General features: G+C 36.6%; 1 protein-coding gene across 1 annotated transcript in view; it reads left to right on the forward strand.

Moving 5' to 3' along the window:
* The window catches only part of LOC144965498 (non-lysosomal glucosylceramidase-like), a 145,083-nt gene that overhangs the window by 63,678 nt on the left and 55,354 nt on the right, over positions 1-26,051 (forward strand). The window contains 1 exon segment of the mRNA XM_078900897.1: positions 7,511-7,618. Coding sequence (XP_078757023.1) covers positions 7,511-7,618 — 108 coding nt within the window.

Genomic DNA, 26,051 nt, shown 5'->3' on the forward strand with positions numbered 1-26,051 from the left:
ACCGAGAGTGAATATTTGGTGCGGCAACTTTGTAGCAACGCTTATGTGAAACGATTAATATCCAAAATATTTTTGGTGCGTATTTACAACATGTACCGTTTCGATCGACCTGTTTGACAGTTCACTGCTGCTTCTCACATGTGTCACTGAATAATGATAATAATAAAAATCATTTGTATTGCGCGCAAATTCCATGAATTCATGCTCTAAGGCGCTTTTAATAAAAAAGATATAGATTATCTATAATTATATAAAAGCTCGAGTATTAAATAAAGGCATGTGTTACACCAACAGAAAAAAAAATTGTCTACTTCTTTAAGCTATATCCTATGTGCCAATATGTTTTCTCTTATGTAAGATAATAACAAATAAAATATGTCTAGTTTCTTTTGTAAATGATGATATAATGGCTGGTCTGATAAAATTGTAGGGCAAAGGGAAATTGAGTCATTAAAAAAAAATTAAATTAGACTATGCCTCTTTTAAAAATTTATGCTCATGACGATGATAATGGTAGTGATACCCAACTAAAGCTATTATGATAGTATATTGTTCATGCTGATATAATAATGCTGATTAATTATAAAAATGATAAGTTCATGTGCATTTTTTGTATTTTGGTTTTCGGATGTTGATTGAGAAAATTTTCAGTGGTTTTTAAAGTTTTGAGTTGAGACCCATAGGACCTACAATTTGTATATACATATACACATAAATATGTTCATTTTGTCTTGCCTTTTGAAATAAGATCGTTTACTAAATATTGGAATGAAATCAAACTACATACAACCTGTTTGTTTAATCTTTCCCCTCATTGTTGCTTTCATTTTATGTCACTTGTTGTATCTTTGTATATTGTTCTCAAATTCATGAACAGCAACTTGAAATTGTATTCCAGAAATATAACAGTAATGACTTCTAATACTGATAGGAGGGTAATTAATTCCAATAGGTATTGCAGGAAGGGAAAAATCTGGACAAAGCGGTGTGGCAATCTATCTCGCAAAAACAACAGTCTCATTGGATACAAACCAGTGAGTGATCGCATTGTTAGCATTAGACTCCAAGGTCAAGCTAAAAACATCACATTTATTCAAGTTTACGCACCAACAACTGCTGCAACTGAAGAAGCAATAGAGAATTTCTATGATGCCCTACAAAAGGAAGTGGACAACAAAGATAAACAGGACATATTAATAATCGCTGGTGACTTAAATGCCAAGGTAGGACGAAAAAAGAACAGTGAAGAAGATGGAATCATCTGAATATCTGGACTAGGGGAAAGAAACGAAAGAGGCGAAACACTCATTGATTTTGAACTGGCAAATCAACTTGCAATAAAAAACACCATGTTCAAAAAACATCCAAGAAGACTATTTACGTGGACATCGCCAGATGGAAGAACAAAAAACCAAATTGATTACATCATGATTGAAAAAAGATGGAACACCATAATTCAAGACGTCACGACCAAACCAAAAGCAGACTGTGACACAGACCACGAACTTTTGATATCAAAACTGAAACTGAAGCTTAAAATGAAGAAAAAAGTTACAAGACCTATTAGATACGAAGTTGACAGTATCAATGAAGAATTTGTGATTGAAGTAAAGAATCGTTTCCAACTGCAACTTCAAGATATCGAGGAAAAGGAACCGAATGAGATCGCAAATGAGACAAGGAAAATATACTTGGAATCCGCTGAGAAACACCTTCCTAAAAAATGGGTCAAAAAACAACAATGGATGAGTGAAAATACACTAAACAAAATCAAAGAGAGGAAAGACGCAAAGACGGCTCATGGCACTCATAGCAATGTATAAAGAGAGATAGCTAAGGAAGTGAAAAAGCTGTGCAGAATGGATAAGAAAGAATATCTCATGAGAAAATGCAGAAAAATAGAAGACCTTCAGAGAGAAAACAAGACCAGGGAAATGTATGATGAAATAAAAACCATCACAAAAAGTTTTCAATCACGAATAGGGGTGATAAAAGATGAGCAAGGTAAACCCCTCACAGATGCAGAAGACATAGCAAATAGGTGGAAAAGATATTGTGAAGATATGTACACAGAAGGACAAATAAACGAAACCCAACCTTTGCAAAATAACAGGCAAAATGAAAACGAAGAATCTAGCTTACCACCTCTAAAATCTGAAATAGAATGGGCAATTAAATCACTTAAAGATGGGAAAAGTCCAGGTAGTGACAACATTCAAGCTGAGATGATAAAAGCAAGCGAAGATGAAGGAGTTGAAGTATATCTAAGACTTTGTACGAAAATTTGGGAGAAAGAAATTTGGCCCTCAGATTGGAGGAGAGGAATTTTTATACCATTGCCTAAGAAAGGAGACTTACAACTATGCTCCAACTCATCAGTCATGCAAGCAAAATGCTTCTAAAAATTATCATGAAAAGGATTGAACGTAAACTGAAAGAAGAAGTCAGTAACACCCAGGCAGGTTTTAGAAAAAACAGAGGGACAAGAGACCACATATTCAATTTGTGTCAAATTATTCAGAAGCATCGAGAAGTAAATTCTGGCCTCCACACTTGCTTTATAGACTATTCGAAAGCTTTTGATTGTGTTAATCATGAGAAACTATGGGAAACTCTCCTGGAGATGAACTTTGATCCTAGAATTAGAAACCTGATAAGATTGAGAACCAACAATCAGCGGAACAACAGAATGGTTCAATGTTACAAAAGGAGTAAGACAGGGATGTATTCAATCACCCCATTTGTTCAGCATTTACACTGAAGGTATGATGCGAGATGTGGAAAACGATGTCAGGAGAAGTAATTACAACGAACCTAAAATTCAAGGTCTACCCATAAAAGATCTGAGGTACGCAGATGACACTGCACTATTGTCCACAACACCGGGGGGACTAGAGAATCTAATAACATCTGTAAAGGAACACAGCGAGACCAAAGGCCTTAAGCTGAATATAAAGAAGACCAAAATCATGAATACTGACAAGTGCAAAACAGATGCCATCATAAAAATCAATGGAGAAGAAATAGAAAGAGTAAAGAATTTTGAATATCTTGGAGCCAGGATTGAGTACAACGGGAAATCTGCCCCAGAGATCAGGAGGAGACTAGCAATGGCAAGATCAAAGCTAGAAAAGATGAATAATATCTGGAAAGGGCAGTGCATTCAAACAAAAATCAAATCCTCAAAAGTGTTGTTTTCCCAACTGCAACATATGGATGCGAAGCGTGGACTATCAGCAAAGCAGAGAGCACAAAGATCACAGCTTTTAAAATGGTATGCTACAGAAAAATACTCAGAATATCATGGACTGAAAAACAAACAAACAAAGAAGTCCTGAGAAGGATCGGAATAAAATCACCAATTCTTCTTCAAACTGTAAAGAAATTGAAACTGAACTATTTTGGCCATACGACTCGCCACGAATAATTAGAAAAGCACATTCTGCAGACAAGGGTAGACGGCAAGAGAGGAAGAAGTAGACCAACAAGAAGCTGGGAACAAGATATATGGGAATGACAACAACTCAAGCAAGTAGACTGGCGGAAAACTGTAATCTGTTTCGCAAGAAAGTTCAGGAAGCAACGTCCTACGCAGGATCAGCTGACTAGAGAGAGAGAGGTATTGCTGTGAGATTTTGTCCTCATCCTGGAGTTCTGTGGGTGGAATTCCCCTCTTAGGGTAGGGGAAAGTTGGCTGTCTTGGGCTGGTTTTTGATTGGCCCTTTACCGTGCTGTCTTCCCAGTCGCCCTTTTATCATTTATTCTTTCCATGTTCTTGTTGTGAAATAGGATTGACACCATTTGGCTCCCCCTGTCTGTAATCATATAGTGGGAGGGAGATAGTTAAATGGCTTTGCCCAGCACTTGACTTGTCTTCTCAGTGAATCACCTCCCTGACTCTGAGAGTCTTAATTAAATATGAGTATGAATAACCACCTAGTTCTCATCTCCCTTTTGACGAGAAACCCTGTCTCATTGTCTGTGTAATTGATACTTGGTGGTCATACATTGGGTAGACTGCTGTTGGGATATATTTAGTTTAGGCTTTATTTTTAGGCGCCTGTGACTCGAGATTGTAGGCATATTTAGAATCATCCTTTTTCTCTTTCATTAAAACGACCGTAACTCGTCATAATCCTCTTGGTGGTCGCTCCATGGGTCAACATTCAGACTAAACTATCTCGTTATCCCTCTATACTATAACATTTGGAATCCATGTCATTTACTGTCACCTCTTTCTGTCCCCGGTTACAGTTACGCTGTGCTAAAACAGCCGGCCACCTCGCCTTCTCATTGTTGGTCAAACAGTTTAGCCCTTATAATCTGTTCCGGTATACTGAAAACAGAACTGGTGGACGGAAAACACAGCTGTGTCTTCAGTCCACAGGTGGACAGAAAACGCTGTTCCTATATAATTACCTTATTTTAAGGAAGGTTGACATGTTACTTCTATATCAATCTGTAAAAGATAGTTTTATCATTTTAGATATGCCATTAAATCTGTGCTCGATGATAAAAATTTAACTTTGGGTTCATGGAACAATCTAAAACCTTATCCTTTTTTTTTAAAGAATAGATTATAATGATAATAATAATAATGATAATAATAATAATAATAATAATAATAATAATAATAATAATAATAAGAAGAAGAAGAAGAAGAAGAAGAAGAAGAAGAAGAAGAAGAAGAAGAACAATATAAATAATAAATATAATGTATTATATTTGAATTATTATTATTTATATTATTATTATTATTATTATTAGTAGTAGTAGTAGTAGTAGTAGTAGTAGTAGTAGTAGTAGTAGCAGCAGCAGCAGCAGCAGCGGCAGCAGCAGTAGTAGTAGTAGTAGTAGTAGTAGTAGTAGTAGTAGTAGTTATTATACTTTTGTGTTGTGAAAATAAACTTAGATCGAGACCAATATAAACATAAGTTCACGTCGATCAAGACGAATCTTTTTTGAGTCAATGGGGAATAAAATTACCCTTTATTAAAGAATGGTCGGCAAGTTACTGGTATATCAATCTGTAAAAAATAGTTTTATTATATTTAGATTAGCCAGTAAAGATGTGCTAGGTGATTAAAAATTAAATTGGCTTCACGGAGCCTTGTTGACCTCCAAACCTATTTTTTTAAAAGAATAGATTATAATTACTTGAGAGTATCAAGAGAAGTTTAAAATTATGTCATCATTTTTTGTTGCGGATGTGCTAGAATTGTGTAGAATCAAATTCTCGCAATGAAAGCCAACGGTCAAATTTAGGACCGAGTATTATGACCTAACATTATGACCTAACACATTTTCTTAGTATTAATTTGAGTCAACCGGTGATATCATTAGCCTGAGATTAAAAAAGATTTGCAAATTACTCGTATATCAGTCTGTAAAATATAGTTTTATAATTTTTAGATTTGCCAGTAATTCTGTGCTCAATAAAAATTTGGCAGTATGGAACAATGTTGATCCCCAACCCTTTTATTAAACAAAAAGAATTATTATTATTATTATTATTATTATTATTATTGTTATTATTATTATTATTATTATTATTATTATTCTTATTATTATTATTGTTATTATTATTATTATTATTATTGTTATCATTATTATTATTATTGTTATCATTATTATTATTATTATTATTATTATTATTATTATTATTATTATTATTATTATTATTATTACTATTATTATTATTATTAGGGTAGGTCGCCCCAAATCCATACACTTCAGAGTGTGTCACATAAAACCTTTTCGTGTGTTTACACACCGCTCTTTTGGTTTTTTTTTGTAATCAGAAGATCTTGAACTTCACATAAAGATTGACATTCATACCAATCATTATGAACAGTACTTCAAAATATTGTCATAAATGAAACTAACCAAGTGTGTAGGAATTTGGTTCATTTTCCAAGTTGAAACCAAGTAGTCTACCACGATTTGTCACTCAATCTTTTAATTTGCACATGTACGAGGGCTCTTTCAGAAATAACCGAAAAATGCCCATTGCTCAGCAACCAGTGGAGATTTTTTAATTCTGTAAACGACATGATATTCCTTATTTCCTTACGGATATTCCCAGAAATTATGAAGTGCATCATTTTGCACAATGAATTTCTAGACGATTTTAAAGATGGCGGCCCACCTTGAAACTTGGTCAAAGGAGGAAATCAGAGCTGTCATACGTTTTTTGAACGCCAAAAGTCTGAATCCTACCGAAATTCATAAAGAACTTCAGAGTGTATATGGTGAGCATGTTATAAGCCGTACACAAGTCTATCACTGGTGTAATTTGTTTGAAGCCGGCCATTCCGACTTGACAGGGAGAGGGCGTTCGATAACTGTGACGTCAGAAGACAATGAAGCGAGTTGATGAGCTTATTCGTCAAGACAGGAGGTTGAAACTTCATGAAATCGCAAGCAGTCTTGAAATTTCGTAAACTTCTGCCCATAGAATTGTATTTGATGAACTTGGCTACAGAAAAGTCAGCGCAAGATGGGTTCCTAAGCCATTGACAGACAATCATAAAGAACTAAGATTGGACATCTGCAGGGAACTTTTGAGAAGAAGCAAGAGCTCACACAGGGTTCACGGGCATACTGCCAACGCCGGCGGAGACTTTCTAGGGTACGATGTGACTTTTCTTGACAGCATAGTCACCGGTGATGAGACTTGGTTGCACCATTGCACCCCAGAAACAAAGCAAGATTCGATGACATGGAAACATCCATCCTCACCTGTCGCGAAGAAATTCAAAGTCATGCGGTCAGCAAAGAAAATAATGGGAACTGTTTTCTGGGACAGTCGTGGTGTTATTCTGTTCGTAACCTTACAACCTGGAGAAACAATCAATGCTGCAAGGTACTGCCAAACTCTTGACAAGCTTAGGGAGGCCATTCGCAGAAAGCGCCCAGGGCAGTTGACCAACGGGGTCATTTTGCAACACGACAACGCTACACCCCACACAGCACGAGTGACGCAAGGTTGGCTAGAGAAATATGGATGGGAGATTTTGCCACACCCACCACACAGTCCAGACCTCACACCATCTGGGCCACTGAAACGTGAGCTGGCAGGAAAGCGCTTTGATGTCGATGAAGAGCTTGTTGACCATGTGCGGAAATGGCTACAAAACCTTGACGGAAATTTCTTCCGAGAGGGTATCTATTCCATGGTGCGGCGTTGGCAGAAGTGTGTCGACAGACTTGGCTGTTACGTAGAGAAATGAAGGACGAGTCAAGGTATGAACACGTGCAAGAATTTTGTTGATAGCATAAAAAACGCGGATTTTACAGGCATTTTTTGCTTAATTATGAAAGAGCCCTCGTAATAAATCGACTCTGTGAAAATATTTTCCATCATCACGCGTGTACAATATTGATTTTAATGATAAGCAGAGATGTTAAACTTTTAATTTACATAAGTGTTTTGTCAATAAAATAAACATAAAAAGCTTTCCATCCGAAGCCGTTTATTAATGATTAAAGAATGTTTATTTGTTTTAAGGTGACACAGTGATGATGGAGGACCCAACAAGAGTAAAGTTTTTGATGAATGGAGATGTGGGTGTGCGTAAAGCCAAGAATTGTGTGCCTCATGACATAGGAGACCCAGGTAGGTACTACTTTTCTGGGGTTTTTTTTTTTTTTTTTGTTGGTTTGTTCGGTCATATGGATTCATGGAATCGAATTATTTATACCCAATGTAAATGCATGGCAAAGTATCAGTTTATGATTAATTTTTGAATAGGATGCTGATTTAACACAAAATATCTGTATGAATTGCGGCGGGGCAGATTGAGGTCCTGACAAAATACTGTGTGACATGGGTCCAAGGGAGTTTTTGTTTTTGTTTTGTTTTTTGGGGTTTTTTTGTTGTTGTTTTGTTTTGTGGGATTTTTTAACAAATTAAATATTTTACAAAATATTCAAATTTTGTTTTGTCAAAATGAGTTTTTTTTTACAACCAGATAATGAATTTGTGGACCATGATATTGAAATTATTATTATTTTTCCTTTCACATGGCACTGATAGATGCGTTGCCAAGGTGTTCCACGAAGGAGTAAGAATAATCTTATCAAACAAATGTTTGATGCCAACAGGAATCATCCATTTTGTCTAAAGTGAACAAATTGAGGGTTAATAATCTTGCCCAAGGAAAAAAAAACGAAAGTGCCTGTCCGCATCCTCTGGGTCACAGTGCAATGCTTTTAATTTACCACTCGGGTTGCTCCTTATTGATGTAACACACACATATACAGTGATGCCAAAACTCCGGTTAGCAAAAAATTCCGGGTTACGGGCAACTTCCGTCAAATTCTGGTGAGATCAATTTGTTCCAAGGATACCCCCCCCCCTCCCCCCTTTCCAACCACTGCCACTACTACTACAACCACCATCACTATACCATCACTACCACAACTACTACAACCACCACTACATCATCATCATCACTACCATTATTACTACAACCACCAACACCACATCATTATCACTACCACTACTACTGCAACCACCAACATCACATCATCATCAATACCACTACTACAACCACCACCATCATCATATCATCATCACAACCACTGCCACGATTACTACTACAACCACCAACACATCATCATCACTACCGCTAATACTACAACCGCCACATCATAACTACAACCACTACTACAACATCATCATTAATACCACTACTACTACAACCACCACCACATCATCATTACCACTTCTACTACAACCACCACAACCACATCATCATCTCTATCACTATTACTACAACCACCACCACCACCACATCATCATTACCACGACTACTACAACCACCACCACCATATTAGCACCACTACTACAACCACCACCACCACCACCACATCATCACTAACACTACTACTACAACCACCACCACATCATCACCACTAGCACTACTACTACAACCGCCACCACCACATCATCGATGTCGACTGACTCCAACATTGTGGTAAATATCAAAATAATAATTCGCTCCATTGCTACATGTCGAGCACTTTTCGTACAATAATAGTGCTCAACTTTAGGATATAAGGAGCTATTTATAAACATTTGAAAGATAATTAAGATTGTTTGACTTCTACAACACAATACACAATGCCAAATAGATACCATCCCAATTCCCTTTTCTTGTGTGTGGAAATTCCTCTTTCAGCATTGAAATTCCTACGAGTGGTGTCTGAAATCCTGTGAGCCAGATTTAAAATTGGCGTCTCTGCACATATATATATATATATATATATATATATATATATATATATATATATATATATATATATATATATATATATATATATATATATATACTAGTAAAAAGCCCGCAATTTCGCGGGGAAAGAACTATTTTCATTCGATACTGTACTCACCATCATTTAATGAGGGCAGATTGGTAAACAACGTGGTCTGTGTAATTTGGTATATCTTCGGTTGATTTTTCTGTGTGGCCCAATAATATATTTAATGATATATTCCCTCAACTAACCCCAAGAAAAAATTAAACCTAGTACCTTTAATTAACCCTTATAGGAAAAACAAACAACCTAGCACTTTAATAATACTTTTGACTAACCCGATCTCGAGCTAACCCTAATAGAAAAAATCATGACAAATTGAATAAATAAACGCCTGACAAAAGATCAAAGGTGAAAATACAAATTTAAAGAATACTGGGGATGTAGGAGCTTTCGGAATGTCTCCCCTTTACTTAACTTATGGAAAAACAAACTTCCTAGCACCTTTAATAAGACTTATGACGAACCTCTCGAGCTAACCCTAATAGAAAAAAAAAACAACTCTCGGACTGCTTTGCACTACCTTTCAATATTTAACAAATCAAAATGGCGGCTGAAAATAAAAACAACGGTCAAATTAAGAAATTTTAAACTTTCACAAATCTATCAAGGTTTGTTCTAGAGTTTTTAAAATACTTCTAGATATAATGACAAATTGAATAAATAAATGCCTGACAAAATATCAACGGTGAAAATACAAATTTAAAGAATACTGGGGATGTAGGAGCTTTCGGAATGTCTCCCCTTTACTTAACTTATGGAAAAACAAACATCCTAGCACCTTTACTAAGACTTATGACTAACCTTAATAGAAAAAGAAATATCCTCGATCTCGAGCTAACCCTAAAGGTAAAAAAAGAATCAAAATGGCGACTGATAAACCTTCATGTGATCAAGTGAATAATATCACTATGAATGCCACGATTTGCTGAAAAATGCCAACACCCACACACACATGTATACACCACACACAACACACACACACACCAACACAAACACACACACGCACACACACACACACACACACACAAACATACACGCAATTAGAACATACATAATAACACTGATCACCGCTAAATCAACAACACAATGGAAGTAATAATAATACTTGATGTCATAAATAGATGACGCAAAATGACAACTTTTTACAGTGTCAAAATTAGTTGATTTTGGGAGTCAAGTGTCGTCGTTGGTACATATTTTATGATATCTCTTTGACTCAACGAACTTTCAAACTGACTTTAAATTATAAAAGGAATTCAAGTTATCTGTTTCTCTACCTGTAAAAAATACATTTCTAATTTTCAAATCTTTCAGTAGAGTTGTGCGCCGTATCAATTCTTTTATTTACTCAAATAAGCACAATGTTCTCCACAACGCTATATTTTTTTAAGAAAGGATATATATATATATATGTATATATATATATATATATATATATATATATATATATATATATATATATATATATATATATATATATATATATATATTGATAATTATTTTAATATTTACCACAATGTTGGAGTCAGTCTACATCGATGTTTCAGGCCTTTTCAGCCATCGTCAGGACTGTGTGTTACATGAGTTTGGTTTGTTGTGTGTTGTTGCTTGTTGAAGTGGTTCCGTAGGTTTGTAGTTGATTAGTAAGTGCTTCCGTCGATGTAGACAACTATTGTACATCTCATTTTTCGTGTTAAGTGTGGCTTCATGGGGGTGTTTGATTATAGTATATTTTTCTTCCAGGCCTAAGCTACATTGCTACATGTCGAACACTATTCGTACCATATTTGTATCCAACACGATTCAATATATATATATATATAAAATTTAGAAAGTGTTTGTTGTTGTTGGTGGTGGTGTTGTTGATGTTGTTATCCTCTTTGTGGTTTTGCTGTTCGTTTTTTGTTTTTTTTTTGTTTTGGGGAGCTGCAAGGTCTGGGCCGGACGTCCCGCTTGCTGAAAGGAAATTGATGTGCATTTCGAACCCAACACCTCTCATTTCCAGGTGCATTGATTGCCGCGTAATCCTGTCTGACAGAGATTATTGCATATGGCCTCTCATGCATTATTGTGTCCATAACAGCACCTTCCCGTGGTGTTCCCCGTTTCTACTGAGTTTGTTATGGGCGCGACCGAGTCCCCGGCGGTATAACCGGGCTAGGGAGTAGGTGGGACCCCTTCCTCTTAAGGTGCAGGAGACAGAACCCACCGATGAGTGGTACACGCTCTGCTCCTCACCCACCCACCTCACACTCATTCTGTAGTGTGGTGTCCTCTGTATGTCCTTACTTTTCTTAATCTACCCCTATAGCTCATACTTGTTTCCTAGTGCTGTAACTTTAACACTTCTATACTCCCTCTTTGGTCGACCTGTGGCCCATGTCTTCTGTATGACTATCTGTGATTGATTGTAATCATGTATCCTTCTTAAAAAATTGAGATTTTTAGGGGAAAGGGCTGGTATCCCTTTGTTTTAGGCCCACAGAATCTCTCATCGACACAAATGACCCAGGACGTGACGATCCTCTGTTTATGAAATATGGCCCTTTAAGCAGAAAGATTAACTGAAATAGATAACTGCAAGCCAGGAAACAGTAGGTGGCGGGGAATGGGCGACCGTCAATCATGAAAGAGACTGTGGGAAAGACAAAATGAAGGCTACTTGACTAAACCCTATAAAAATTAATTATATGAGGAACATGCATCTGCAGTTCAACTCCTGATGTTATGCAGCTGACAACGAATACAGGTTAGGGTGGGAAGACAGACCAGAGACTCCCCAGCATGCCATGACAAACAAAAGGAAAGCATACGAGCTCGGACGTCGCCTCGAAAAAGGTCCGCGCCAGACAGTGAGTACCCAGGCTGATCTGCGCGAAAAGTCAGCTACTGGGACAAAGAAATTCCACAAACATTTGAATATTTTACAAATTAACATTTGTGGAATCAGGAATAAAAAGACAGAGCTGAAGAAATTATTAAATGAAAAGGAAGTTCACATTGCTTTACTTCAGGAAACCCTGTATAAAAATAGCGATCCATATATTGCTGGTTATACATACTATACCTGCAAATGTGACGACTGCCGTGGTGTTATTACTTATATAAGAAATGACATCAGGGGAGATGTTTACTTCTAAACCATCACAGAACTCAACTGATGTACAGAAAGTCACCTTATGGCACCTAAATAAGAAATTTACCATTTACAACATTTACAACCCTCCACGGTGTACTATAAACCTAACAGATCTAAACAGTTCCCAATACAACAACACAATAATTGCTGGTGACTTCAATGGCCACTCTCCACTATGGGGATACAAAAATCTAAACAACACAGGAAAAGAACTAGAAAAGCTTTGCAATACAACCAACCTCACCATTTTACAAAATGCAGACTCAGTCCCGACCCTTCTTCACAGAGCTCATATGTCCCTGAGTCATCCCGATCTAACCATCATCTCCTCTGACCTTCTGAATTCTTGTCACATTAAAGTCCTGGATGAAATAGGCAGTGACCATAAACCAACTTTAACACAAATAACAGTTCAAACACAGAAGAAAACATTTGAGCAGAAATCCAAATGGAATTTCAAGAAAGCAAACTGGGATGTTTTCACAGCAACATTAGATGACCAGCTTCCAAAAATTACAGATACATCAAGTGTAGAACATTTAAACGAAGCCCTCACCAAAGCCATTCTTGCAGCTGCAAAAGCAGGAATTCCAAGAGGTAGTCGACAGAATTACAAACCCTTCTGGAGCAAAGAAATTGAAAAAGCAGTAAATGCAAGAAAGGAAACAAGGAAAAACTTAGAGGAAAACAAAACCATTAAAAACAAGATTGAGTACAATAAAGCATCGGCAATTGTCAAAAGAACTATTAACAACGCTAAAAGAAAGAAATGGGCAGACACATGCGCTAATATTGACCTCAATCAAAATGGGAAAAAAGCATGGGCCTTACTTAATAATCTTAACAATGAAACCCGGAAAACCAACCCAAAGCCCATGAAAACTACAGAAGGAACAATCGTAGATGACCAAAAAAAAGCCATGATCTTCAACAAACATTTTGCTTTAGTAAACAAGGCATCAAAAAGAAGTGAAAAGGACAAAAAATTGATTAAAGACCTTAAACATCAAGAAAAGGCCCCAAAAGCTATCTCATATCTGTTCAAAGAGGGCTTTACCATGTCAGAACTTCACAGAGCTATGAAAAAACTCAAGTTAAGGAAATCCCCTGGACCAGATAAGATACACAATGAAATGCTCCTGCATCTTAGCGTGAGAGGTAAACAGATGCTTCTCAAACTTATAAATCTAACATGGGAGACAGGAATAGTACCAAGGGGATGGAAAAATGCTATTATAATTCCAATCTTAAAGAAAGATAAACCACCCGACGAAACGAAAAGTTACCGACCAATATCTCTCACCTCATGTGTTGGAAAGATCGCTGAGAGAATGGTAAATAACCGATTATACTGGTGGCTGGAGACATGTGGCCTACTAAATAAATATCAGGCAGGCTTTAGGATAGGGCAAAGAACAGAAGATCAATTGTTTAGATTAAGTCAAAAAATAATTGATGGCTTTCAAGATGGAAAACATACAGTCGCGGTTTTTGTTGATCTCCAACAGGCCTATGACAAAGTATGGAGGAAAGGGTTGTTATCAAAAATGATGGACTACGGAATTGATGGAAATCTCTACTTCTGGATTAAACAATTTCTCAGTAACAGAACAATCCAAACAAAAATTAATAACGGACTGTCAAACAGAGAAGTATTAGAGGAAGGTCTCCCACAAGGATCCTGCCTCAGCTGTACTCTCTTTCTTATTTTTATAAATGATCTACCAGAAGTATTACAGACAGAAAAGGCCCTATATGCTGACGATTTAGTTATGTGGTATACTACAAAGCACCTACCAATAGCCTCCAATAGAATAAATGAAGATTTAGAAAGCTTAAACACCTTCTGTGATAAATGGAAATTAAAAGTAAATTGCAATAAAACAGTCTACTCTATATTTACTAAGAGCCATCCTGTTTCCAAGAAAGAAATAACACTCTCCATCCAAGGCCATCGACTCGCGAAAGAAGAAAACCCCACATATTTGGGCATACAGTTAGACAGACAACTATCTCTGAACAAACACACTCAGAATGTAAAAATCAAAGCCACAAGGAGACTCCAGTTACTAAAACGACTAGCCAGTACTAATTGGGGAGCAGACAAAAACTCGCTTCGACAACTCTATTTAGGCTATGTGCGTTCCGTCATGGACTACAATTTAGCCCTCCAAAATGTAGGTAGTAAAAAACACACAAAACCTTGGACAGAGTACAAAACCAAGCCCTTCGCTTCATCTCCGGTGCCCTGAGATCGACACCCACAGCAGCATGTGAAATACATACTAATGTGGAACCACTTGGACTTTGCAGAGAATCAGCAGTGCTTGAAATGGTTGAAAGATACAAACGAAAAGAGGAAAACCATCCAAACAGAATTCTGGCAGAGAAATGGAAACCAAGAACAAGATTAAAACAAAAATCCCTGCTACACATTGCTAACAACTTGAATGAAAGACACAGACTCCCAGAAAACAGAGAAAAATCTATTTTAATCAGTCAAAAACCTCCATACGCCGAACTAAAACTTCCAAAAATAAAGACTAACCTCGTAGAAGAAACAACAAGAAATAGAAACAAATCAGATATACAAACATTAGCAATGAAGACAATACAAGAATACCCAGACAACTGGATACATGTTTACACAGATGGATCTGCCCACAAAGGAACTAAAAATGCTGGGTATGGGTTTGTAGTAGAATACCCAGATAAAACCTGTGATAAAATCCACAATTCTTGCGGAAGCTCCTGCTCAAACTACGAGGCAGAGGCAGTTGCAATAGAAGCCTCACTGCGACACCTCTCTTCTGTTTTCCAGCTAAACCCTTCAAAACTTCAAAACACTGTCATCTTCACAGACTCCAAATCGGTTCTCCAAGCTCTCGATTTAGATAAACTCTCCTCAACGTTCAATAGTTTAAGATCTCAACTAGATGAATTCCTTACAACACACAGAGTAGACTTATCTCTCCAGTGGATACCGGGACATTCAAATATACCAGGAAATGACAATGCAGACAGACTAGCCAGACTCGGATCAACACTTTTACAACCATCATTTCCAGTATCCTTAGACACAGCGAAACAAATAATCAAAACAAATAAGAGAGAAGAATGGATGAACAGTTGGGCAATGAGCACCACGGGTAGATGTATGTTTTCCCATATGACCACTCCTGTAAAGACTGATTGCCTAAATAAGCTCAGAAGACACCAGCAAAGCATCATCTTTCAACTAAGAACACAACACATACCGCTCAACAACCATTTAAGCAAAATTACAAAAGACACATCCCCCTCCTGCCCCCTATGTCAACACCCCAATGAAACAGTAACACACCACTTGCTTGAATGTCAACCTCTTGAAGATCTGAGATGCACATTCCTCCCACCAAATCCAAGCATCAGTAACACACTTTATAGTCACCTGGAACAACTACAAAAGACGTCTAACTTCTACGTCATGGCACAAGACCGAAGGGCTAGAGCTCAGGTGGTCGCTGGTTCGGATAAGTAAGTAAGTAAGTAAGTTTTTTTGTTTTTTTTTTGTTTTTTTTTTGGGGGGGGGGGGGGGTTCATGTTTGGTTTTAATTGTTTGATTATTTTCATTTTTTAAAAATAAATAATTCCCATATCATGAAAATCATGATGAATACTATACTGCACAGTGGGGATCCTAAAAATACTTACAAATAATAATAATAATAATAATAATAATAATAATAATAAATATAATACACATTTATACAGCGCTCATTCTTGCGTAAGACACAAGCTCTGGGCACTTTACAATGTATATTATCAATTTTGAAGAAAAAAAGAAAATGAAAAACAAAACAAAAATAAACAACATACCAGTAGATCATTCAATGCCATCAATTCATAGCCAAATCAAGGGTTCATAGCGTCAATAAAAGCAAATACACTAAAGATATGTCTTGAGATTCTTTTTAAATACAGGCAAAGACTTGCACTCACTCAGACAACATGAATGGTAGTTCATTCCAAATCTTGGGGCCGAAACAAGCAAACGATCTATCACCAAATTTTGTTCTTGATGTTTTTTCCGAAATTTTCGTTTGGTCATTACATAATCTTAAAGTGTAATTTTCAAATTTGCACATGACCACGTGATCTGTGAGATAGACCAGTACTATGCCAGTCAAACACTTATAAACAAAAAAAGATGTAAATGGAAAGACTTGGATGAAATCAGTACAAACAATGGGCGTTTCAGGTACAAACCCTTTGTCAGCCAAACAATAAACAAAGGGACATTGAAAACAAATAAAACAAAATGTTGTGAAAGTTATAGCATTTGATTGGAGTATGAATGAAACAGCAGTGTGGCATCAGTGTGTGAGTAGAGAGTCCCTAAGAAGTGATAGGAATGGTAAGGGCACGTCAGTGTATTGAGAGACAGAAAATGTCTTGAAATAAATGGATAATAAAAGAGATAATAATTTAATATTACAAGTAGTAGTAGCAGAAGTAGTAGTTATATAAGTAATAGTGGTACACTCCAGCACGGCTTCCTCGAACATGGTTTCCTGAAACTCATTCGAATGTCCCAATTGTTTTCCTTATTATTCTTTGATATCATTCCATTTCTTCCTCGAACTACTATTGACCACGAACATGGTTTCCTCGAACCAATTTCATCCAGCCAATGTAAAAGTATTTAATTAATTAAAGGGTTTTTTAATGCGCCCAGTGATTTTGACCACTGATGAGTTACTGTGACATTATCAGTTACGCATGCGTTTATTGTGTGTATATTGATTTGTAACATGCCTGTCAGGCAAGACATGTGTTTATTGTGCTCTGGATTTTGTCTTTTTATAGAGATAACTGCGTCATTTTAAAAGTGAATTGTATATGTAGGAATTCACTGTGACTTTTATTCCATTTGAAAATTGTGATATTTTAGAAAATCAGTATTTTAAATTCTAGTTTGAAGTCAACACAAACGTTTATTTTAGTTGTTTGTTCATGTTCACCATAACAGTCAGAGTGTCGGTATTGTCAATGTACTGTGACAGCTAGTACAGGTAGAACTTTAATCACCAGTGTGTCGTGAAATCAAGACTTTTAGACGTGTCAGAGAATGATACCTGTTCATTTTCGTAAGCAAATCGACGATGGAGTGTGTGAGAGGCTGTGTGTGTGTGTGCTTGTATATCATGCTGTATACACACACCTGCTGTGTAGATGATAATATAATAATAATAATAATAATAATGATAAGCATATTTCTATAGTGCCTTTCGTCGAAACCTCAAATTGCTTTATTAAAAAAAGAATGAAAAAAAGAGACATTGTTTACCCAGGTGAAAATAATATTGCAAGTCCAAATCAACCAATATCAAAACTGCATTAGCATAAAACGGGCATTAAAGAAAAAAAAAAAAAGAAAAAAAAAGTCACATACAATACATTTAAAATTCAATAAAGTTAATATTTTCTGAAAAGATATGTTTTCAGATTTTATTTTGAAAATGTCTATTGAGCTTGAAAATCTCACAGATTGAGGCAGATCATTCCAAACGTGGGTCCGAATTTCATAAGAGACCTATCGCCAAAGTATTTAAGTTTAGTTTCAGGAGATGCTAACAATTTTAAATCATGGGATCTAAGATTTCTCAGACGTACGTAAGGTTGGAGAAAGTGTTGAATGTAGACAAAAGACTCAAATACACCAAAGCAGACAAGAGCTATTTTGTATTCAATTCTAGCCCGGACTGGCAGCCAGTGGAGAGTTCGAAGTATGTCTTTTGTATCAGTTATCTTCAAGGTGTTAAAATGTAAAAACGACCTCATCTGTGATATTTTATGTAGCTTATAGTACATAATTTTCACATTATTGTTTATATGCTGATCCACAGACAATGAACTATCCAGAATGACACCCAAATTTTTAGCCTTTTCAGAAATAGAAATATTACAATCAGTTATGGTTAGTGTAGGAATTGACAAGTGGATAGATATTAATTTTTGCTGAGTTCTTATCAAACAACTTCAGTTTTATCGTCATTTAACAATAGCTTATTTTCTAAAATCCAACTTTTGATGGAGCCACAACAATTTTCTAAATCACAGACAAGACAGGAGAGATCATGAAGAGAGGCAGCTTTATATAGCTGTGTGTCGTCAGCATAAATGTGGTAGCTTACAGAATGGGAGCGTATTACACTGCCTAATGGTAAAGTATATAGGGTATAAAGGATAGAGCTTAAAACCGAACCTTGTGGGATGCCATATTCTATATAGACATCGTTAGAAACCATGCCATTTATACTCATTACATGGGACCTATTGGTGAGGTATGACTTAAACCACGAAAGAGCAGTACCAGAGATGCCAAGGTCAGAATAAAGCCTATCACATAGGGTTGAGTGATATTGTGTTGAAGGACGTCGATAGTTCTAACAGCGTAATAATAATAATGATGTACTTTATTCATCCAAAAGGAAATTTTTGTACAGACGTCAAGGACAACTATACTGAAGCCCTCCTTGACAGACGTATATAATGCCGACAATGATACATGCATAAACATACTATACGTAAATATAATGTGGTAAAGTAAAATTTGGTAAAAGGTATAGTGTAATAATATTCTAAGCTGTAAGAATAATTGCAAAGTGTAAATTTCAAGGGACATACAGATTATATAATTGTAAAGATATAGATATCTAGTAAAGTGTATATTGATGTCAACATAAAGATTAGTAAAAAGCTAAGAATTAGATACAGTATAATAATATTGTAAATTGGCTGAGAAAAATTACATAATGTAAATTACATGGCACATAATGTAGATTAAATAGGTAAATTGAAAAGTTGTAAGCGAATTTATAAATTGATGTTTAAAAATTGTGGGTATGGAGTCATTTTAAAGAAAAGGATTCAAAGTTAAAACAGACGTAGACCAAAATTTATAAATTATTTTCTTTATTAAAAATTCTGCAACTGTAAGGTAAAATGGATCGGAGGTGTTTTTCACTTTTTGTTCGAATAGACAACAATCTGTCACTTCTGTTCGACTTAGTGATTTGATAATTTAAAGGATATGTTGGATTGTCTAAAATATTTCCTTAAGCAGCATTCTGTATATAAACCATTAAAAGACATTGATCCTGTGGTAAGTTTGTTAGCTCTTTTAATAGTCCTGTCAAAGTTAGCTTTTGCTGAGCTAAGACAATTTCCCCCCCCCCCCCCCCACCCCAAGGCAGTAATACATAAAACCAAAACACTTTCTATTACAGATCTATAAAATAACGTACAAAGTGTTTTGTCAATGTTGAGTTGGGACAATTTCCATAAAAAGTACATTCTTTGATTAATATTACTATTGATATAACTGGTATTTACGTCCCACCGTAATTTATTGTCCATGGTGACTCCTAGATATTTGTATTCTACTACCTGCTCTCCTTTTTCATTTTTAATAGTTATATGGTCATTTGTATTCTTATCTTTTCTAAAGTCTATAATTAATTCTCTGGTCTTACTAACATTCAATTCAAGGTGGTTATTGTCGCACCAGGAAACATTTATTTATTTCTTCCTTATAATTCATTTCGTCATTATTAGTAATTAGTCCTTGTAGAGTAGTATCGTCAGCAAATTTTAAAAGGGGTATATTTAGATCTGCGCTTTTTCAGTTGTTTGTATAAAGTATAAAGAGCACGGGAGAGATTACACAGCCCTCTGGGGGCACCAGTATTTATAATTATGTTATTGGAGACATATCCTCTTACTTGTATATATTGTATTCTATTTGTAAGAAAGTCTAGCACCCAGGAGATGATATAAGGATTAATTTTAAAAGTAGAAAGTTTATGAACAAGGAGGTGGGGCTGACTCGTATTAAATGCGGACGAAAAATCAACAAAAAGAATTCTGCAATAGATTTTAGGCGTGTCTAAATGTTTGTAGATATTATTTGTAAAAACTAGGATGGCATCTTCTACACTGCGCTTACTTTGGTAGGCAAATTGATACGGGTCCAAAAGAGGTCTAACATGGTTATTAATTCGTAACAAAATAACTTTTTCAAAACATTTCATGACAGTTGATGTGAGAGCGAGAGATTTCAGATCATTTATTGATTTTACTTTTGTCTTTTTTGGGGACAGGAATGATTTCTGAAGTTTTCCAAAGACATATTAAAAATATAAGTATAAATTTAGCATAATTGTTCTGCACATGTTTTCAAAATTCTTCCTTTTATACCATAAGGATAGATATGTCACCATTATCACTTGCTATCAGCAGGTTATTCACGATCTTCAAAAGGGCGGTTCTTGTGTTATGATGCTCACGGTAAGGGGACTGAAAAGGTTCGATAAGATTATTTGAATCTATATGATTTTTTAGCTGCTTTAGTAGATACTACTTAGCTGCTTTAGTACTACTTTTTTTTCTAGGATTTTAGAAAGAAAAGTCAAATTAGATACAAGGCATAATTTTTCAGATTTTCAGGGTCTAAATTATGCTTTTTTTATTTTTTAAAGAGGAGTGACAATTGCTTTTTTGTAGCAATCTGGTACAGCCTCAGACTGCAATGATTACAGTAATATGTTCTAAAAAACAGTCCAGACATTTCATGAAAAGATTAGTTGGCATCGGGTCAAGATTTGGGTGGCGAGGCTAGGATAATTTATTTCACTTCATCAGATGATACATGCTTAAAAATACTAAAATTAGGGATACGTTTTGGGGGCTCTAACACATTCCGAATTGTCCTCATCGTTTTGAACAGCCGAATGAAGATCTAGCTTGTTTCTTATAATTTTCACTTTGTCTGAGGAATATTTGGAAAAAGCGGTTGGGAGGTTTTCTTCAGGCATATCAACTGTATTCTTCATATCTTTAACTATTTGAAAAAGAGCATGTGGAAATTTTATCTACAAAGTAAGTTTTTCGATCGTTTGATATGGCCTCCTATGGTAATTTGATCTTTATATAGTTGATGATCTTTATTTGTCTGGGACTTTCACCATCATCGTTCAGCAGCTCTACGGCATCTTTTTTCAACCATGATTTTGATCCATGGAGCAGTTTGTCGTCTGGTCACCTTTCTTGTGCACAATGGTGCATGATGGTAGAGAATTTTGCGCAGTGTGGCATTATAGGAATCAGCTGTAAGTTGTGATCCAAGAATTGCTAGCTCTATTTCTACACTGCTGGAGAATTCTTCAGTTTTAATTGTTCCTATGTTACAGGACGTAACAAGCGACTTTACTTTGGGTGGTTTCGATTTGTCTATGTTGCATATAATGATAAAGTGGTCGAATATGATTTTATCTCATAAGGTTAAATTGTAGATTGGGCTAGTTGTAGTGTTTGCTGCAACCAAATCTAAAATATGGCCTTTAAATGGGAGTTGAAACGATCTGTGGTTAAATTGTAGATTGGGCAAGTTGTAGTGTTTGTTGCAACCCAATCTAAAATATGGCCTTTGGGTGGGAGTTGAAACGATCTGTAAAACATTATGGTTGGCTAAAAGATTCCTTATACTCATACACTTTGAATATTGGTCAGCTGAATCAAAATGTAGATTAAAGTCACGTAAAATTATAAGACGATCAGTAAAAGAAATATATAATTCGATAAGGTCTTCCATATCTCGCATAAATCCTGCATGTGTTATTTTGTTTACTTTTGATGGTGGTGGATGGTGTAAACATAAAAAGACAATGTTAAAAGCTGTGATGTTTGTGCATTTGAAAGATTTGAAGGTGTTGATATTTTCCAATTTTATTTTATTAGAATTATTATAAATTGCTCAAATACCGCTGCCACATCCTTGGATGTGACAGGATGTTAAAATTGACAGGCGTTAATTCACGTAAAATTACTTTATCTCCGATCTCTTCTAGTCACGTTTCAGTAATAAAAACGATGTCACTATTAGAGCCACAAATTAAATCATTGATTTGTAAGGACTTATTTCAGACCGACTGAGAATTCATCATCATAGCTTGTCGCTCCAACACTGAACCCACTCCACAGCATCGGTGGAGCAGACTCTTAGGTCATGGTCAGTGCAGCTGGGCCCATCGTGGCATTCTCTAAGGATGTGCTCTATCGTCTGCTCTGGGCATCCACATGTACACAAGCTAGCCTCAGCCAGCCCCCACTTTTTCATGCTTCCAGCTGTTCTCCCAATTTTTGCCCGTGCTCTGTTCAGTGTTACCCATCTGTTCCTGGGGAGCTCAGTTCTGTAGGGCAGTTCTTCTCTCGGATATTCAACAGCTTTATTTGCTTGATTGTCCCACTCCCTCCATGTGGAAAGTCTGTATACAGCTGCATGGTCAGGGTTGATGCTTTCTTCCGTCATGAAGCTCTTTCTCCACTTAGGTCTACTTGTTGTTGGGTTGTGGTCGTGGAGGGGCTGCCTTGAGTCCATTTCCTGTTTATGTTTCTGGGCTATGGAAGCAGTGGCTCTTCGAATGTGGGGAGGTGCTATGCCAGCCAGCCGATGGAGGACTGGATCTGCAGTCGGTTTCAAGTTACCAGTAACAGTGATGCTAAAACTCCGGTTTCACGGGAAAAAACTCCGGTCTGGAGCAAAAAATTCCGGGCTCCGGGCAACTTCCGTCAAATTCCGGTGAGGTCAATTTGTTCCAAGGATACCCCCCCCCCCCCTCCCCTTCCAACCACCACATCATTATCATTGCCACTAGTATTACAACCATCATCACTACCAATATTATTACAACCACCACCACCGCATCATCATCAGTACCACAACTACTACTGCAACCACCACATCATCATCATCACTACCACTACCACAACTACCATCACCATTACAACCAGACCCACCACATCATCATCACTACCACTACTACTACAACCACCACTACCACATCATCATCACTGTCATGGTCTCAAGTGAGTAAAGAGCTACTCGACTATGCATAAAGATATGTAGAATGAGGCCCCAGAATTTACTAGTTACTATAAATGAAAAACAATTAACGATTTGTTTAAGATGAAATAAAAAGAAAGATGAAATTTAATTAAAAGAGATAAATAGTGATTGTGGCAGTTACAAATAGAAATGTGAATATATTACGTAACTTATGATGATATAATGTCAGGTTCGTAAGGTTACGTTTCCAGGCAGTTGACAGGCGTGGGTTCTATATTCCTCCGATAACAGGATCAGGCTCGTAAAGTTCAACTTCCAGGCAGTTGGGAAGGGGTTATTCAGGTATTTCTTCGACAGCTGGCTCAGGTTTGATCCTTAAAATGTTGAGTATTACACCATCAAAAGTAAAAGCTCCGGCGTCTTGGTGGTGGAGATAAAATATCCACAAAGTACCAAAAGATAAAAATCTTCAAATATATGAGGAATGGAGAAGTGAGCGTAGAATGTTAGACCTATCAGCTTTTATAATAAGTGGCTACGTGACAGAATGTAGAACGAAAAGTATTCACTAATTAGAAATTATTCGAGGGAAGGCATAAAAGGAAAGAAGATTCTAATATTAGAAGGTAAAGTTTATCTAAGCCTAACGAAATATAACTGGAGTGAGATGAATTCAGTTCTTAATAAAATAAAATTTAATAAGATAATTGTGAACAACCTTTACTGTGACAATCACTACCATTTGTACTACAACCACCATCACCACCACATCATCATCACTACCACCACTTCTACAACCACCATCACCACCACATCATCATCACTACCACTACTACTACAAGCACCACCACCACCTCATCTTTATCACTACTACTATTACTACTACTACAAGCACCACCACCACCACATCATCATCACTACCACTACTACTATAAGCACCACCACCACCATATCATCATCACTACCACTACTACTACTACCACTACTACTACTACTACTACTATTACTACTACTACTGCTGCTGCTGCTGCTACTACTACTAACAAGAGATGAAGTGAGTCGAAAAGTGCCAGAAGACAATAGAGAATTAAAAATTTTCGCGGCGGTGATGGGATTTGAACCCACGACCTTATTGGTACGACAACTCCGCCTGGCCGGTGAGAGCGTGACTCTACCGTATGAGCTATCCACGAACACAAAAAAAATTTGTTTCAAACTCAGGTCATTCATTACTAGAGCCTTCTCTCACCGACTACTGGAGACCGCGGGTCCAACACACACACAACCAACGCGAAGTATTTAGCCAGCAGTTAAGCTTAATAGCCAATATTCTCAACACAAACATATAACAGAAACAATTGAGACATTGATTATGCTCCGGTATATGGGGTGAATTTTTAATTCAGAAAAGTGAGTGGAGCAGGCACTTATGTTGGTAACAACAAGAGATGAAGTGAGTAGAAAAGTGCCAGAAGACAATAGAGAATTTAAAAAATATTTGCTTCTACTACTACTACTAGTACTACTACTACTACTACTACTACTACTACTACTACTACTACAACCACCACCACTACAACATCATCATCATCATCATCACTACCGCTGCTACAACCACCATAATCACCACATCATCATCACTACCACCACTACTACAACCACCATCACCACATTATCATCACTACCACCACTACTACTACTACTACTACTACTACTACTACTACTACTACTACTACTACTACTACTACTACTACTACTACTACTACTACCATCACTACCACTACTACTACTACAACCACCACCACTACAACATCATCATCATCACTACCACTACTACTACAACCTCCAGCACCACATCATCATCCATCACCACCAGTACTACTACAACCACAACCACCACCACCACCACATCATCATTACCACTACTACTACTACAACCACCACCACCACATTATCATCACTACTACAACCACCACCACATCATCACTACCACTACTACTACAACCACTACTATCACATCATCATCATCACTACCATTTGTACTACAACCACCATCACCACCACATCATCATCACTACAACTACTACTTCAACCACCACCACCACCATATCATCATCACTACCACTACTAATACAACAACCACCACCACATCATCATCACTACCACTTCTACTTCAACCACCACCACCACCACCACCATATCATCATCACTACCACTACAACTACAACAACAACCACTATCACATCTTCATCATCACTACTACTATTACAACAACCACTAACACCACATCATCCTCACTACCACTCAGTACTGCAATCTCTACGATTAGGTTTTGGCGCTTTACTTCATTTGAAATAAGCTTTGGGACTGTATTTGGCAATGTGTTTATGTATCATTATATTTTTCTAATCAGTTATCTATTTAGAACTATACAATATGTCAACACAATGCCAAATACCATTCCAATTCCTTTTTCTTGTGTGAGGAAATTCCTCTTTCGGTATTGAAATTCCTATGAGTGGTGTCTGAAACTCCTGTAAGCCAAATTTAAAGTCGGCGCCCCTGCAGTAATGATCCGGCATGTGTTATGTAGCTCAGGGTCAATATTTTTGGAATGCAAGATCTTGCCCAGACTTCCATCTCTTCCTGGAGGTGACAGAAATGCTGCAAGGTCAACTATTTGAAGATGAGGATAAATTC

The sequence above is a fragment of the Berghia stephanieae genome, chromosome 2 (assembly GCF_034508935.2).
Source record: "Berghia stephanieae isolate SIO BIC M18660-M18661 chromosome 2, UCSD_Bste_1.3, whole genome shotgun sequence".
NCBI classification, from domain to species: domain Eukaryota; kingdom Metazoa; phylum Mollusca; class Gastropoda; order Nudibranchia; family Aeolidiidae; genus Berghia; species Berghia stephanieae.